Here is a 13,729-nt window from a genome sequence, read left to right as displayed (position 1 = left end):
AGTGGATCAGGGTTATAACCAACCCCAGGCCTTTAATAGTGGATCGGGGTTATAACCAACCCCAGGCCTTTAATAGTGGACCAGGGTTATAACCAACCCAAGGCCTTTAATAGTGGATTGGGGTTATAACCAACCCCAGGCCTTTAATAGTGGATCAGTGTTATAACCAACCCCAGACCCTTAACAGTGGATCAGGGTTATAACCAACGCCAGGCCTTTAATAGTGGATCAGGGTTATACCCAACCCCAGGCCTTTAAAAGTGGATCAGGGTTATAACCAACCCCAAGCCTTTAATAGTGGATCAGGCTTATAACCAACCCCAGGCCTTTAATAGTGGATCAGGGTTATAACCAACCCCAGGCCTTTAATAGTGGATCAGGGTTATAACCAACCACAGGCCTTTAATAATGGATCAGGGTTATAACCAACCCCAGGCCTTTAATAGTGGATCAGGGTTATAACCAACCCCAGGCCTTTAATAGTGGATCGGGGTTATAACCAAACCCAGGCCTTTAATAGTGGACCAGGGTTTTAACCAACCCCAGGACTTTAATAGTGGATCGGGGTTATAACCAACCCCAGGCCTTTAATAGTGGACCAGGGTTATAACCAACCCCAGGCCTTTAATAGTGGATCGGGGTTATAACCAACCCCAGGCCTTTAATAGTGTACCAGGGTTATAACCAACCCCAGGCCTTTAATAGTGGATCGGGGTTATAACCAACCCCAGGCCTTTAATAGTGGATCAGTGTTATAACCAACCCCAGACCCTTAACAGTGGATCAGGGTTATAACCAACGCCAGGCCTTTAATAGTGGATCAGGGTTATACCCAACCCCAGGCCTTTAAAAGTGGATCAGGGTTATAACCAACCCCAAGCCTTTAATAGTGGATCAGGCTTATAACCAACCCCAGGCCTTTAATAGTGGATCAGGGTTATAACCAACCCCAGGCCTTTAATAGTGGATCAGGGTTATAACCAACCCCAGGCCTTTAATAGTGGATCAGGGTTATAACCAACCCCAGGCCTTTAATAGTGGATCAGGGTTATAACCAACCCCAGGCCTGCAGTGTGCTGTACACTACCAATAAGTAACACCCACCTGTATAGAGAACGCATTGTGTTATGGAGAGAGTTACAAAGACAATCTACTGATGATGTAATTTGTCCTTCTCTGCAGGTGTTGTATAAGGTGTACATGTCCTTCGTGGAGGTGGGCCCTGAGAATGTTCAGACAGCTGACTATTTCAAAGGAGTGGGTGAGGATGTGTTCTGTTATTAGCTGTAGTCTGTTAGTGTACTTGTAAATAAACTACAGCTATGAGACCCTCTCCTGATTTCCTGTCTCTCAACCTAAAGACTCTCCCACTTCCCCTGTGCCTCCCCTCTTCCTCCTCCCCTCTCCCTCCACCCTTCCTCTCTCTCCCTCCCCATCTTCCTCCTCCTCTCCCTCTTCCTCCCTGTCTCCCTCCACCCTTCCTCCTCCTCCCCATCTTCCTCCTCTCCTCTTCCTCCCTGTCTCCCTCTACCCCTCCTTCTCCCCATCTTCCTCCTCCCCTCTCCTCTTCCTCCCTGTCTCCCTCCACCCTTCCCCCTCCTCCTCCTCCCCTCTCCTCTTCCTCCCTGTCTCCCTCTACCCTTCCTCCTCCTCCTCCCCATCTTCCTCCTCCCCTCTCCTCTTTCTCCCTGTCTCCCTCCACCCTTCCTCCTCCTCCCCATCTTCCTCCTTCCCTCTCGTCGTCCTCCCTGTCTCCCTCTACCCTTCCTCCTCCTCCTCCCCATCTTCCTCCTCCCCTCTCCTCTTCCTCCCTCTCTCCCCACCCTTCCTCCTCCCCATCTTCCTCCTCCCCTCTCCTCTTCCTCCCTGTCTCCCTCTACCTCCCTGTCTCCCTCTACCCCTCCTTCTCCCCATCTTCCTCCTCCCCTCTCCTCTTCCTCCCTGTCTCCCTCCACCCTTCCTCCTCCTCCCCATCTTCCTCCTCTCCTCTTCCTCCCTGTCTCCCTCTACCCCTCCTTCTCCCCATCTTCCTCCTCTTCCTCGCTGTCTCCCTCTACCCTTCCCCCTCCTCCTCCTCCCCTCTCCTCTTCCTCCCTGTCTCCCTCTACCCCTCCTCCTCCCCATCTTCCTCCTCCTCACTCCTCTTCCTCCCTCTCCTCTTCCTCCCTCTCTCTCCACCCTTCCTCCTCCCCTCTCCTCTTCCTCCCTGTCTCCCTCCACCCTTCCTCCTCCCCCCTCCTCTCCTTCCTTTCCCTCCTCAGCCTCATTCCTCATCGTCAGTATTGGGGGAACCATGGTGGGTCTGATCTTTGCTGCTCTCCTAGCCTTCATCACACGTTTCACCAAGAAGGTCCGCATCATTGAGCCTCTCTTGGTCTTCCTCATGGTCTACCTGGCCTACCTCACCGCTGAACTCTTCTCTCTGTCCGCCATCTTGTCGTGAGTACATCTTTAGTATGTGTTATAGAAATCACCACAGAAAATGTGATGGTCTGCACTCAAAAAGATGTTGCATAAGGCTCATGTATTTTCTTCTATGTATTTTTTTATTCTGCTGTCGTTAGGGTGTGTGTGTGTGTGTGTGTGTGTGTGTGTGTGTGTGTGTGTGTGTGTGTGTGTGTGTGTGTGTGTGTGTGTGTGTGTGTGTGTGTGTGTGTGTGACAGTGCCTCCTCAAAGTATTCAGACCCTTTGACTTTTTCCACATTTTATTACGTTACAGCCGTATTCTAAAATGTATTAAATAAAACATTTTCCTCAGCAATCTACAAACAATAACCCATTATGACACCACAATAACCCATTATGACACCACAATAACCCATTATGACATCACAATAACCCATTATGACAAAGCAAGAAAAAATAATAGCAAATTTATTAAAAATGTATTCAAAAAATAAAAAAGTATTCAGACCCTTTGTTATGAGACTCGAAATTGAGCTCAGCTGTATCCTGTTTCCATTGATCATCCTTGAGATGTTTCTACAACTTGATTGGAGTCCACCTTGTGGTAAATGCAACTGATTGGACATGATTTGGAAAGGCACACACCTGTCTATATAAGGTCCCACAGTTGACAGTGCATTTCAGAGCATAATCCAAGCCATGAGGTCAAAGGAATTGTCCGTAGAGCTCCGAGACAGGATTGTGTTGAGACACAGATCTGGGGAAGGGTACCAAAACATTTCTGCTGCATTGAAGGTCCCCAAGTACACAGTGGCCTCCATCCTTCTTAAATGGAAGAAGTTTGGAACCACCAAGACTCTTCCTAGAGCTGGCCGCCCGGCCAAACTGAGCAATCAGGGGAGAAGGGCCTTGGTCAGGGAGGTGACCAAGAACCCGATGGTCACTCTGACAGAGCTCCAGAGTTCCTCTGTGGAGATGGGAGAAACTTCCAGAAGGACAACCATCTCTGCAGCACTCCACCAATCAGGCCTTTATGGTAGAGTGGCCAGACGTAAGCCACTCCTCAGTAAAATGCCCATGACAGCCCGCTTGGAGTTTGACAAAAGGCACCTAAAGACTCTCAGACCATAAGAAACAAGATTCTCTGGTCTGATGAAACCAAGATTGAACTCTTTGGCCTGAATGCCAAGCGTCACATCTGGAGGAAAATTGGCACCATCCCTACGGTGAAGCATGGTGGTGGCAGCATCATGCTGTGGGGATGTTTTTCAGCAGCAAGAACTGGGAGACTAGTCAGGTTCGAGGGAAAAATGAACGGAGCAAAGTACAGAGAGATCCTCGATGAAAACCTGCTCCAAAGCGCTCAGGACCTCAGACTGGGGTGAAGGTTCACCTTCCAACAGGACAACGACCCTAAGCACACAGCCAAGACAACGCAGGAGTGGCTTCGGGACAAGTCTCTTGAATGTCCTTGAGTGGCCCAGCCAGAACCCAGACTTGAACCCGATCGAACATCTGTGGAGAGACCTGAAAATAGCTGTGCAGCGACGCTCCCCTTCCAACCTGACAGAGCTTGAGAAGATCTGTAGAGAACAATGGGAGAAACTCGATGCTCCCTATCCAACCTGGGGAGGTTGCAAATACAGGTGTACCAAGCTTGTAGCATCATACCCAAGAAGACGCGAGGCTAATCGCTGCCAAAGGTGGTTCAACAAAGTACTGAAATAAAGGGTCTGAATACTTATGTAAATGTAATAATTCAGTTAAAAATATATATAAATTAGCAAACATTTCTAAAAACCTGTTTTTGCTTTGTCGTTATAGGGTATTGTGTGTAGATTGGTTAGGGCCCTGGGCCCAGATTCTCTAAACCTTCTTTAGAAGAAATGTCTTGTTAATTAACTGCCATTTTTTTCTCATAACTATAACTATAACTTAACTATAGACTTAAGAAGAAAGTTAAGCAAAGTTGTTATTCCTCTAAAAGGTTCTTGGAAATTCTCTTACACTGTTAACTTATGTTTCTCCTTAAGCAAAAAAGTTAAGAAATTATATTCTTGAAAATGAAGTTTGTGGGAAATGTTTTTAAATTCCAAGATATCTAAACCATTGTTTTAAACTCAAGGGCAGTGAGAGAAAACAGCTCATGAAAACAATTGAACTTAATTCACTCACAAACTTCATCTGAAAGTTTCAGTATTGATTATTTTTAAACCCAAAAACAGTCATCTCAGTTGGAAATATGCTAACATGATTGCCATTGCTAACTAGATAGCTAGCTAAATCGGTTGCCTAGCAACAAACATCTTAAGAAGATATTTGAGGAGTTTGTAAGAAAATCATTAAATCTTACGATATTGTTGAGGAATTGCACTAACAAACTATCTTATGAACTTCTTAATTTTTTTTCTTAAGAAACATTTTGTGTTTTGTAAAGTGTTTTGTAACTCTGGACCCTGGTCCTCTCCTGTCCTCTTTCTCTCTCTCTCTCCACTTTCAGAATGACGTTCTGTGGTATCGGCTGTAACAAGTACGTAGAGGCCAACATATCCCAGAAGTCTCGTACCACGGTGAAGTACACGATGAAAACCCTAGCCAGCATCGCCGAGACCATCATTTTCATCTTCCTGGGCATCTCAGCCGTGGACAAGTCTAAGTGGGCCTGGGACACAGGACTCATCTCCTGTACGCTCATCTTTATCTTCGTCTTCAGGGCCCTGGGTAGGTGCTGCCTTACTAAACATTGATACTGTACCCAACGTTGTTAATCCACACGTAGCTGAAGGTGAATAGCAATAATATACCACTGTGTATCAGGGATTGTAGCCCCTGGGTGAGAGTGGACCTACGAACCACAAAGAAAGGAGCACTTCTCTGTCCTTACTGTGGATTTATTTGACCCAACACTTTTTGTCTGAAAGAGCCTTTCGTCAGGGTGCTTGTCTGAAAGATCCTTTCGTCAGGGTGCTTGTCTGAATGAGCCTTTCGTCAGGGTGCTTGTCTGAATGAGCCTTTCTTCAGGGTGCTTGTCTGAAGAGCCTTTCGTCAGGGTGCTTGTCTGAACGAGCCTTTCGTTAGGGTGCTTGTCTGGAAGAGCCTTTCGTCAGGGTGCTTGTCTGAAAGAGCCTTTCGTCAGGGTGCTTGTCTGGAGAGCCTTTCGTCATGGCGCTTGTCTGAAGAGTCTTTCGTCAAGGTGCTTGTCTGGAGAGCCTTTCGTCAGGGTGCTTGTCTGAACGAGCCTTTCGTCAGGGTGCTTGTCTGAAGAGCCTTTCGTCAGGGAGCTTGTCTAGAGAGCCTTTCTTCAGGGTGCTTGTCTGAAAGAGCCTTTCGTCAGGGTGCTTGTCTGGAGAGCCTTTCGTCAGGGTGCTTGTCTGAAGAGCCTTTCGTCAGGGTGCTTGTCTGGAGAGCCTTTCGTCAGGGTGCTTGTCTGAAGAGCCTTTCGTCAGGGTGCTTGTCTGAAAGAGCCTTTCGTCAGGGTGCTTGTCTGGAGAGCCTTTCGTCAGGGAGCTTGTCTGGAGAGCCTTTCATCAGGGTGCTTGTCTGGAGAGCCTTTCGTCAGGGAGCTTGTCTGGAGAGCCTTTCGTCAGGGAGCTTGTCTGGAGAGCCTTTCTTCAGGGTGCTTGTCTGAAAGAGCCTTTCGTCAGGGTGCTTGTCTGAAAGAGCCTTTCGTCAGGGAGCTTGTCTGAAGAGCCTTTCGTCAGGGTGCTTGTCTGAAAGAGCCTTTCGTCAGGGTGCTTGTCTGAAAGAGCCTTTCGTCAGGGTGCTTGTCTGAAAGAGCCTTTCGTCAGGGTGCTTGCTCTACACACAGATACTGAACAGAGTCTTGAGGATCCAGCGTGTATTATCAGTGATCGGGCCCCGCAATAAAACCTTTAATGCCAAACAGAGTTAGATGATAAAATAATCACTCTTTCAATTAACTCCAAAAGGTGGCTGAATATCTCCTGCCCTTAATCAATTTTATTCATCTTTATTTAACTAGGCAAGTCAGTTAAGAACAAATTCTTATTTTCAATGACGGCCTAGGAACAGTGGGTTAAACTGCCTTGTTCAGGGGGCAGAACGACAGATTTGGACCTTGTCGGCTCGAGGATTTGAACTTGCAACATTTCGATTACTAGTCCAACGCTGTAACCACTAGGCTACCCTGCCGCCCTTTATCAATAATCAAGATTGTACTCTGTACTCAATGATGAGTCTGACAATGTATTGGTATGACATCATTTATATTGTTGTGGGGGGGATAAGTAATATACTGTAGCTGATCAATACTCTCTGATCTCTTTCAGGTGTGGTCATGCAGACCTGGGTGTTGAACTGGTTCCGCCTCGTCCCATTGGACAAGATCGACCAGGTGGTGATGTCGTACGGTGGCCTGCGAGGGGCGGTGGCGTTTGCCTTGGTGGTGCTGCTGGACGCAGAACGGGTCCCGGCTAAAGACTACTTCGTGGCCACTACCATCATAGTGGTCTTCTTCACTGTCATGTTCCAGGTAAAGTATTTACTAAGATATTTTAATACTAGAGATATTTTAGTCCAGAAAATAGAATAGGTGTCACGTCCTGGCCAGTATAAGGGTTAATTGTCATTTTAGTTTGGTCAGGACGTGGCAGAGGGTATTTGTTTTATGTGGTTCAGGTTGGTGTGTTAGTTAGGAGGGCGTTTGATTTATTATTTCCGGGTTTTGAGTTATGGTCTATGTTGATGTATTTCCATGTGTAGTCTGGTTGATCTGTTTCTATGTTGAGTTAATTGGGGTGGACTTCCAATTGAAGGCAGCTGTGTGGTGTTGCCTTTGATTGGAAGTCCTATATTAGTTGGGTGTGTTTGTCTGTGTATTTGTGGGAGATTGTTTCGTGTTTAGCGTGTGTAAGCCTAACAGGACTGTCAGTGTATCGTGCGTTCGTTTTTGTTATTTTGTATGTTCGTTTTGGAATTTATTAAATGTTCAAAATGAACCATCTCAACTCTGCTGCATATTGGTCCTCATTTTCCGATGATGATTTCGCCATATCGTCCTCCGACGAAGAAATCCCTGACAATAGGGTCTATCGTTCTATATGGAATTAATTAAGGCCAGGAGTTTTTCCTCAAATCAAATGTTATTTGTCACATACACATGGTTAGCAGGTGTTAATGCAAGTGTAGCGAAATGCTTGTGCTTCTAGTTCCGACCATGCAGTAATATCTAACAAGTAATCTACCAATTCCACAACAACTACCTTGTACACACAAGTGTAAAAGAACACCTGCCTCACACTGTAGAAACAGGAGATGGACTAGTGTCCTGTCCAGGGGGAGTACTCACTCTACAGAAACAGGAGATAGACTAGTGTCCTGTCCAGGGGGAGTGCTCACTCTACAGAAACAGGAGATAGACTAGTGTCCTGTCCAGGGGGAGTACTCACTCTACAGAAACAGGAGATAGACTAGTGTCCTGTCCAGAGGAGTACTCACTCTACAGAAACAGGAGATAGACTAGTGTCCTGTCCAGGGGGAGTACTCACTCTACAGAAACAGGAGATAGACTAGTGTCCTGTCCAGAGGTCACTCTGGCAGATTTATGGATGATACACTAGTGGATAATGTGTGGTAGTGGATAATGTGTGGTAGTGGATAATGTGTGGTAGTGGATAATGTGTGATAGTGGATAATGTGTGATAGTGGATAATGTGTGATAGTGGATAATGTGTGATAGTGGATAATGTGATAGTGGATAATGTGATAGTGGATAATGTGTGATAGTGAATAATGTGATAGTGGATAATGTGTGATAGTGAATAATGTGATAGTGGATAATGTGTGATAGGGGATAATGTGTGATAGCGGATAATGTGTGGTAGTGGATAATGGGTGGTACTGGATAATGTGTGGTAGTGGATAATGTGATACTGGATAATGTGATACTGGATAATGTGTGATTGTGAATAATGTGATAGTGGATAATGTGTGATAGTGGATAATGTGTGGTAGTGGATAATGTGATGGGGGATCATGTGTGATAGTGGATAATGTGTGATAGTGAATAATGTGTGATAGTGGATAATGTGATAGTGGATAATGTGTGGTAGTGGATAATGTGCAGTAGTGGATAATGTGCGATAGTGAATAATGTGGTAGTGGATAATGTGTGGTAGTGGATCATGTGTGATAGGGGATCATGTGTGATAGGGGATAATGTGTGTTAGAGGATAATGTGTGATAGGGGATAATGTGTGATAGTGGATGATGTGTGATAATGGATAATATGTGGTAGTGGATAATGTGTGATAGTGTATAATGTGATAGTGGATAATGTGAGCAAACAGAGAGCGGGTCTATCCGACATGGCACCCTATTCCCTATATAGTGCGTTACTTTTGGCCAGGGCCCATAGGACTCTGGTCAAAGGTAGTGCACTATATAGGGGATAGGAGCCATGGGGGACAACCAGGCAGGTAGGACAGCAGGGGATGGCTGGGGGACAGCCAGGCAGGTAGGACAGCAGGGGATGGCTGGAGGACAGCCAGGCAGGTAGGACAGCAGGGGATGGCTGGAGGACAGCCAGGCAGGTAGGACAGCAGGGGATGGCTGGGGGACAGGCAGGCAGGTAGGTACCTAGTCAGGTAATCAGTATTACCTAGTCAGGTAACTCGGTATTACCTAGTCAGGTAACCCGGTATTACCTAGTCACGTAACCCGGTATTACCTAGTCAGGTAACCCGGTATTACCTAGTCAGGTAACCCGGTATTACCTAGTCAGGTAACCCGGTATTACCTATTCAGGTAACCCGGTATTACCTAGTCAGGTAACCCGGTATTACCTAGTCAGGTAACCCGGTATTACCTAGTCAGGTAACCCGGTATTACCTAGTCAGGTAACCCGGTATTGCCTAGTCAGGTAACCCCGTATTGCCTAGTCAGGTAACTCGGTATTACCTAGTCAGGTAGCTCGGTATTACCTAGTCAGGTAACTCAGTATTACCTAGTCAGGTAACTCAGTATGACCTACTCAGGTAACTCAGTATTACCTAGTCAGGTAACTCAGTATTACCTAGTCAGGTAGCTCAGTATTACCTAGTCAGGTAACAGGACTGTTCTATGGTGAGTACCTCTATTGTGTGTGGAATCAGGGGTGAAAGTAAGGCGATCCGGGTAAATCATGAGGGTATGCCGTGCTGGTAAATCATGAGGGTATGCCGTGCTGGTAAATCGTGAGGGTACGCCGTGCTGGTAAATCGTGAGGGTACGCCGTGCCGGTAAAACGCGAGGGTACGCCGTGCCGGTAAAACGCGAGGGTACGCCGTGCCGGTAAAACGCGAGGGTACGCCGTGCCGGTAAATCGTGAGGGTACGCCGTGCCGGTAAATCGTGAGGGTACGCCGTGCCGGTAAATCGTGAGGGTACGCCGTGCCGGTAAATCGTGAGGGTACGCCGTGCCGGTAAATCGTGAGGGTACTCCGTGCCGGTAAACCGTGAGGGTACGCCGTGCCGGTAAAACGTGAGCCTATCACAATAATTAAACAGATTTCAGGAAGACTGTAGGCTATTACACTATTTATCATTACCGAATGTCAGACGCATGAAAAATGAGCGAATAGATTTGAAAACGTATGAAATATGCTCTTAAATGCGGTGTGTAGTTGGATGGTAACGCGGACATTTTACCAAGGCAGAGACGAGTAGCCGAGACGCTGGCTGGCATCAATGTAGCCAACAATTCAGCTTCCAAGACTTGGGCCTAATGAATGGTAATTACTAAATGTCATTCATAACACTTTCTGGGGGTTTTGGAAGTGACGTCTCTTTTGCATTTATCAAATGGCGCAGTTTGGATATAGCCTGATAGATGGAATAGTCTCTGAAGTCTGGACACTGACTGTAGTCTATTATAATATTAACTGAAGTCTGGACACCGAATGTGGTCTATTATAATATTACCTGAAGTCTGGACACTGACTGTAGACCTCATGTAGTCTATTATAATATTAACTGAAGTCTGGACACTGGCTGTAGTCTATTATAATATTAACTGAAGTCTGGACACTGACTGTAGTCTATTATAATATTAACTGTAGTCTGAACACTGACCGTAGACCTCATGTAGTCTATTATAATATTAACTGAAGTCTGGACACTGACTCTAGTCTATTATAATATTAACTGAAGTCTGGACACTGACTGTAGTCTATTATAATATTACCTGAAGTCTGGACACTGACTGTAGTCTATTATAATATTAACTGAAGTCTGGACACTGACTGTAGACCTCATGTAGACTATTATAATACTAACTCCTGCAGAACTAGGTGTTCCTTGCATTAAAATTATAGACCAAAAGTTAATTTTGTCTCTGGAACCAGAATGGAGAAATATGATGTATTTCTTTCAGCATGATGGATTGTTTTCACAGCTTTTCATTTTCTTTTAAACTGGTCAAACTGAAATCTCCCAGGTCCGTAAATGTTCTCCCCCGCTCCTCAAATGTTCTCCCCCGCTCCTCAAATGTTCTCCCTCGCTCCTCAAATGTTCTCTCCTGCTCCTGAAATGTTCTCCCTCGCTCCTCAAATGTTCTCCCCCGCACCTCAAATGTTCTCCCTCGCCCCTCAAATGTTCTACCCCGCTCCTCAAATGTTTTCCCTCGCTCCTCAAATGTTCTCCCTCGCTCCTGAAATGTTCTCCCTAGCTCCTCAAATGTTCTCCCCCGCTCCTCAAATGTTCTCCCCCGCTCCTCAAATGTTCTCCCCCGCTCCTCAAATGTTCTCCCTCGCTCCTCAAATGTTCTCTCCTGCTCCTGAAATGTTCTCCCTCGCTCCTGAAATGTTCTCCCCCGCTCCTCAAATGTTCTCCCCCGCTCCTCAAATGTTCTCCCTCGCTCCTCAAATGTTCTCCCTCGCTCCTCAAATGTTCTCCCTCGCTCCTCAAATGTTCTCCCTCGCTCCTCAAATGTTCTCTCCTGCTCCTGAAATGTTCTCCCTCGCTCCTCAAATGTTCTCCCCCGCTCCTCAAATGTTCTCCCTCGCCCCTCAAATGTTCTACCCCGCTCCTCAAATGTTCTCCCTCGCTCCTCAAATGTTCTCCCTCGCTCCTGAAATGTTCTCCCTAGCTCCTCAAATGTTCTCCCCCTCGCTCCTCAAATGTTCTCCCCCTCGCTCCTCAAATGTTCTCCCCCTCTCCTCAAATGTTCTCCCTCGCTCCTCAAATGTTCTCCCCCTCTCCTCAAATGTTCTCCCTCGCTCCTCAAATGTTCTCCCTCGCTCCTCAAATGTTCTCCCTCGCTCCTCAAATGTTCTCCCTCGCTCCTCAAATGTTCTCCCCCGCTCCTCAAATGTTCTCCCCCGCGCCTCAAATGTTCTCACCCGCGCCTCAAATGTTCTCCCCCGCTCCTCAAATGTTCTCCCTCGCTCCTCTCCCTCGCTCCTCAAATGTTCTCCCTTGCTCCTCAAATGTTCTCCCTCGCTCCTCAAATGTTCCCCCTCGCTCCTCAAATGTTCTCCCCCGCTCCTCAAATGTTCTCCCCCGCTCCTCAAATGTTCTCCCCCGCGCCTCAAATGTTCTCCCCCGCTCCTCAAATGTTCTCCCCCGCTCCTCAAATGTTCTCCCTCGCTCCTCTCCCTCGCTCCTCAAATGTTCTCCCCCGCTCCTCAAATGTTCTCCCTCGCTCCTCTCCCCCGCTCCTCAAATGTTGTCCCTCGCTCCTCAGATGTTCTCCCCCGCTCCTCAAATGTTCTCCCCCGCTCCTCAAATGTTCTCCCTCGTTCCTCTCCCTCGTTCCTCAAATGTTCTCCCCCGCTCCTCAAATGTTCTCCCTCGCTCCTCTCCCCTGCTCCTCAAATGTTCTCCCCCGCTCCTCAGATGTTCTCCCCCGCTCCTCAGATGTTCTCCCCCGCTCCTCAACTGTTCTCCCTCGCTCCTCAACTGTTCTCCCCCGCTCCTCAAATGTTGTCCCTCGCTCCTCAAATGTTGTCCCTCGCTCCTCAAATGTTCTCCCTCGCTCCTCAAATGTTCTCCCTCGCTCCTCAAATGTTCTCCCTCGCTCCTCAAATGTTCTCCCCAACTCCTCAAATGTTCTCCCTCGCTCCTCAAATGTTCTCCCTCGCTCCTCAAATGTTCTCTCCCTCTCCTCAAATGTTCTCCCTCGCTCCTCAAATGTTCTCCCTCGCTCCTCAAATGTTCTCCCTCGCTCCTCAAATGTTCTCCCTCGCGCCTCAAATGTTCTCCCCCGCTCCTCAGATGTTCTCCCCCGCTCCTGAAATGTTCTCCCTCGCTCCTCTCCCTCGCTCCTCAAATGTTCTCCCTCGCTCCTCTCCCCCACTCCTCAAATGTTCTCCCCCGCTCCTCAAATGTTCTCCCCCGCTCCTCAACTGTTCTCCCTCGCTCCTCAAATGTTCTCGCTCCGTGTGAGAGAAGCAGAAATGAAAGAGAGAACTTTACCCGATGTCAACTAGATTTGTCGATGATGCGTTGATTTCGTTCTATTGATTTATGACATCATTCTGCTGATCGTTTTTATTGAGTGTTCTGGGAGGAACATTAGGTTAATGACAGAAGAGAAGCTGCGTTTATCGAATTATAGACAAGTTCACTAACAAATAGCCTTCCACCAAAATGACAGAAATGATAAGCAGAAACATGAGACGTAACAGCTATTCTCTCACCCCTTGTCGTTCAGCCGTCCCTGAATAACGTGCGGAAGGGAAGCTTATACATGAGCCTTTTGAAGTAATTGTTTGACAGTTAGATGAAAACATTTGACATTTTAGTCATTTAGCAGACGCTCTTATCCAGAGCGACTTACAGTAGTGAATGCATACATTTTATTACATTTTTTAAGGACTGGTCCCCCGTGGTGAATCGAACCCACAACACTGGCGTTGCAAGCGCCATGCTCTACCAACTGAGCTACAGCATGACTGGTTGTATTTATGACACACACATAAAAAAAAAAAAATGTAGGCGAATACATTTTAAAAGTGAAACGACGAATCTTCACTATTATCCCCATATAGATCCTATTAAATTTAAAGGGATTTTATACTGTATGTATTTCTATGATTAGACCTATAATCATATATAGGAGGTCCCCATACTGGGAAGACATGACATCTAGTCTCTCACCCCTTTTATGTAATGGGTGCAGGTTTTTGTTCCAGCCAAGCGCTAATACATTAACCCAGTCCAGAGCTTGTTTTCTGTTGACTCAACAGTCTTGGAGAGATCTTAGCCCCTCCCCCCAAGGCTGACCTTGCTCTGACTTATGCAACACACTGTCTACCTCCTGTTTGTTGTCCTACATTGATAATCACATGGATCAAGATGTGGTTTATCTGTGTGTTGATCCAGT

The 13,729-nt window shown here is 46.7% G+C and overlaps 1 protein-coding gene across 1 annotated transcript in view; it reads left to right on the top strand.

The window, feature by feature from the left end:
- Positions 1 to 947: 947 nt before the first annotated feature.
- LOC106592605 (sodium/hydrogen exchanger 5) overlaps positions 948 to 13,729 on the top strand; it is a 30,010-nt gene continuing 17,228 nt past the window's right edge. The window contains exons 1-4 of the mRNA XM_082957552.1: positions 948 to 1,261; positions 2,262 to 2,439; positions 4,908 to 5,128; positions 6,697 to 6,899. Of these exons, the coding sequence (XP_082813678.1) occupies positions 1,201 to 1,261; positions 2,262 to 2,439; positions 4,908 to 5,128; positions 6,697 to 6,899 (663 nt within the window). The 5' untranslated portion in view covers positions 948 to 1,200. The remainder of the gene's footprint in view (positions 1,262 to 2,261; positions 2,440 to 4,907; positions 5,129 to 6,696; positions 6,900 to 13,729) is intronic.

The sequence above is a fragment of the Salmo salar genome, chromosome 11 (genome assembly GCF_965601325.2).
Source record: "Salmo salar chromosome 11, fSalSal1, whole genome shotgun sequence".
Lineage (NCBI taxonomy): Eukaryota > Metazoa > Chordata > Actinopteri > Salmoniformes > Salmonidae > Salmo > Salmo salar.
This window is presented reverse-complemented; position numbering and strand designations above follow the sequence as displayed.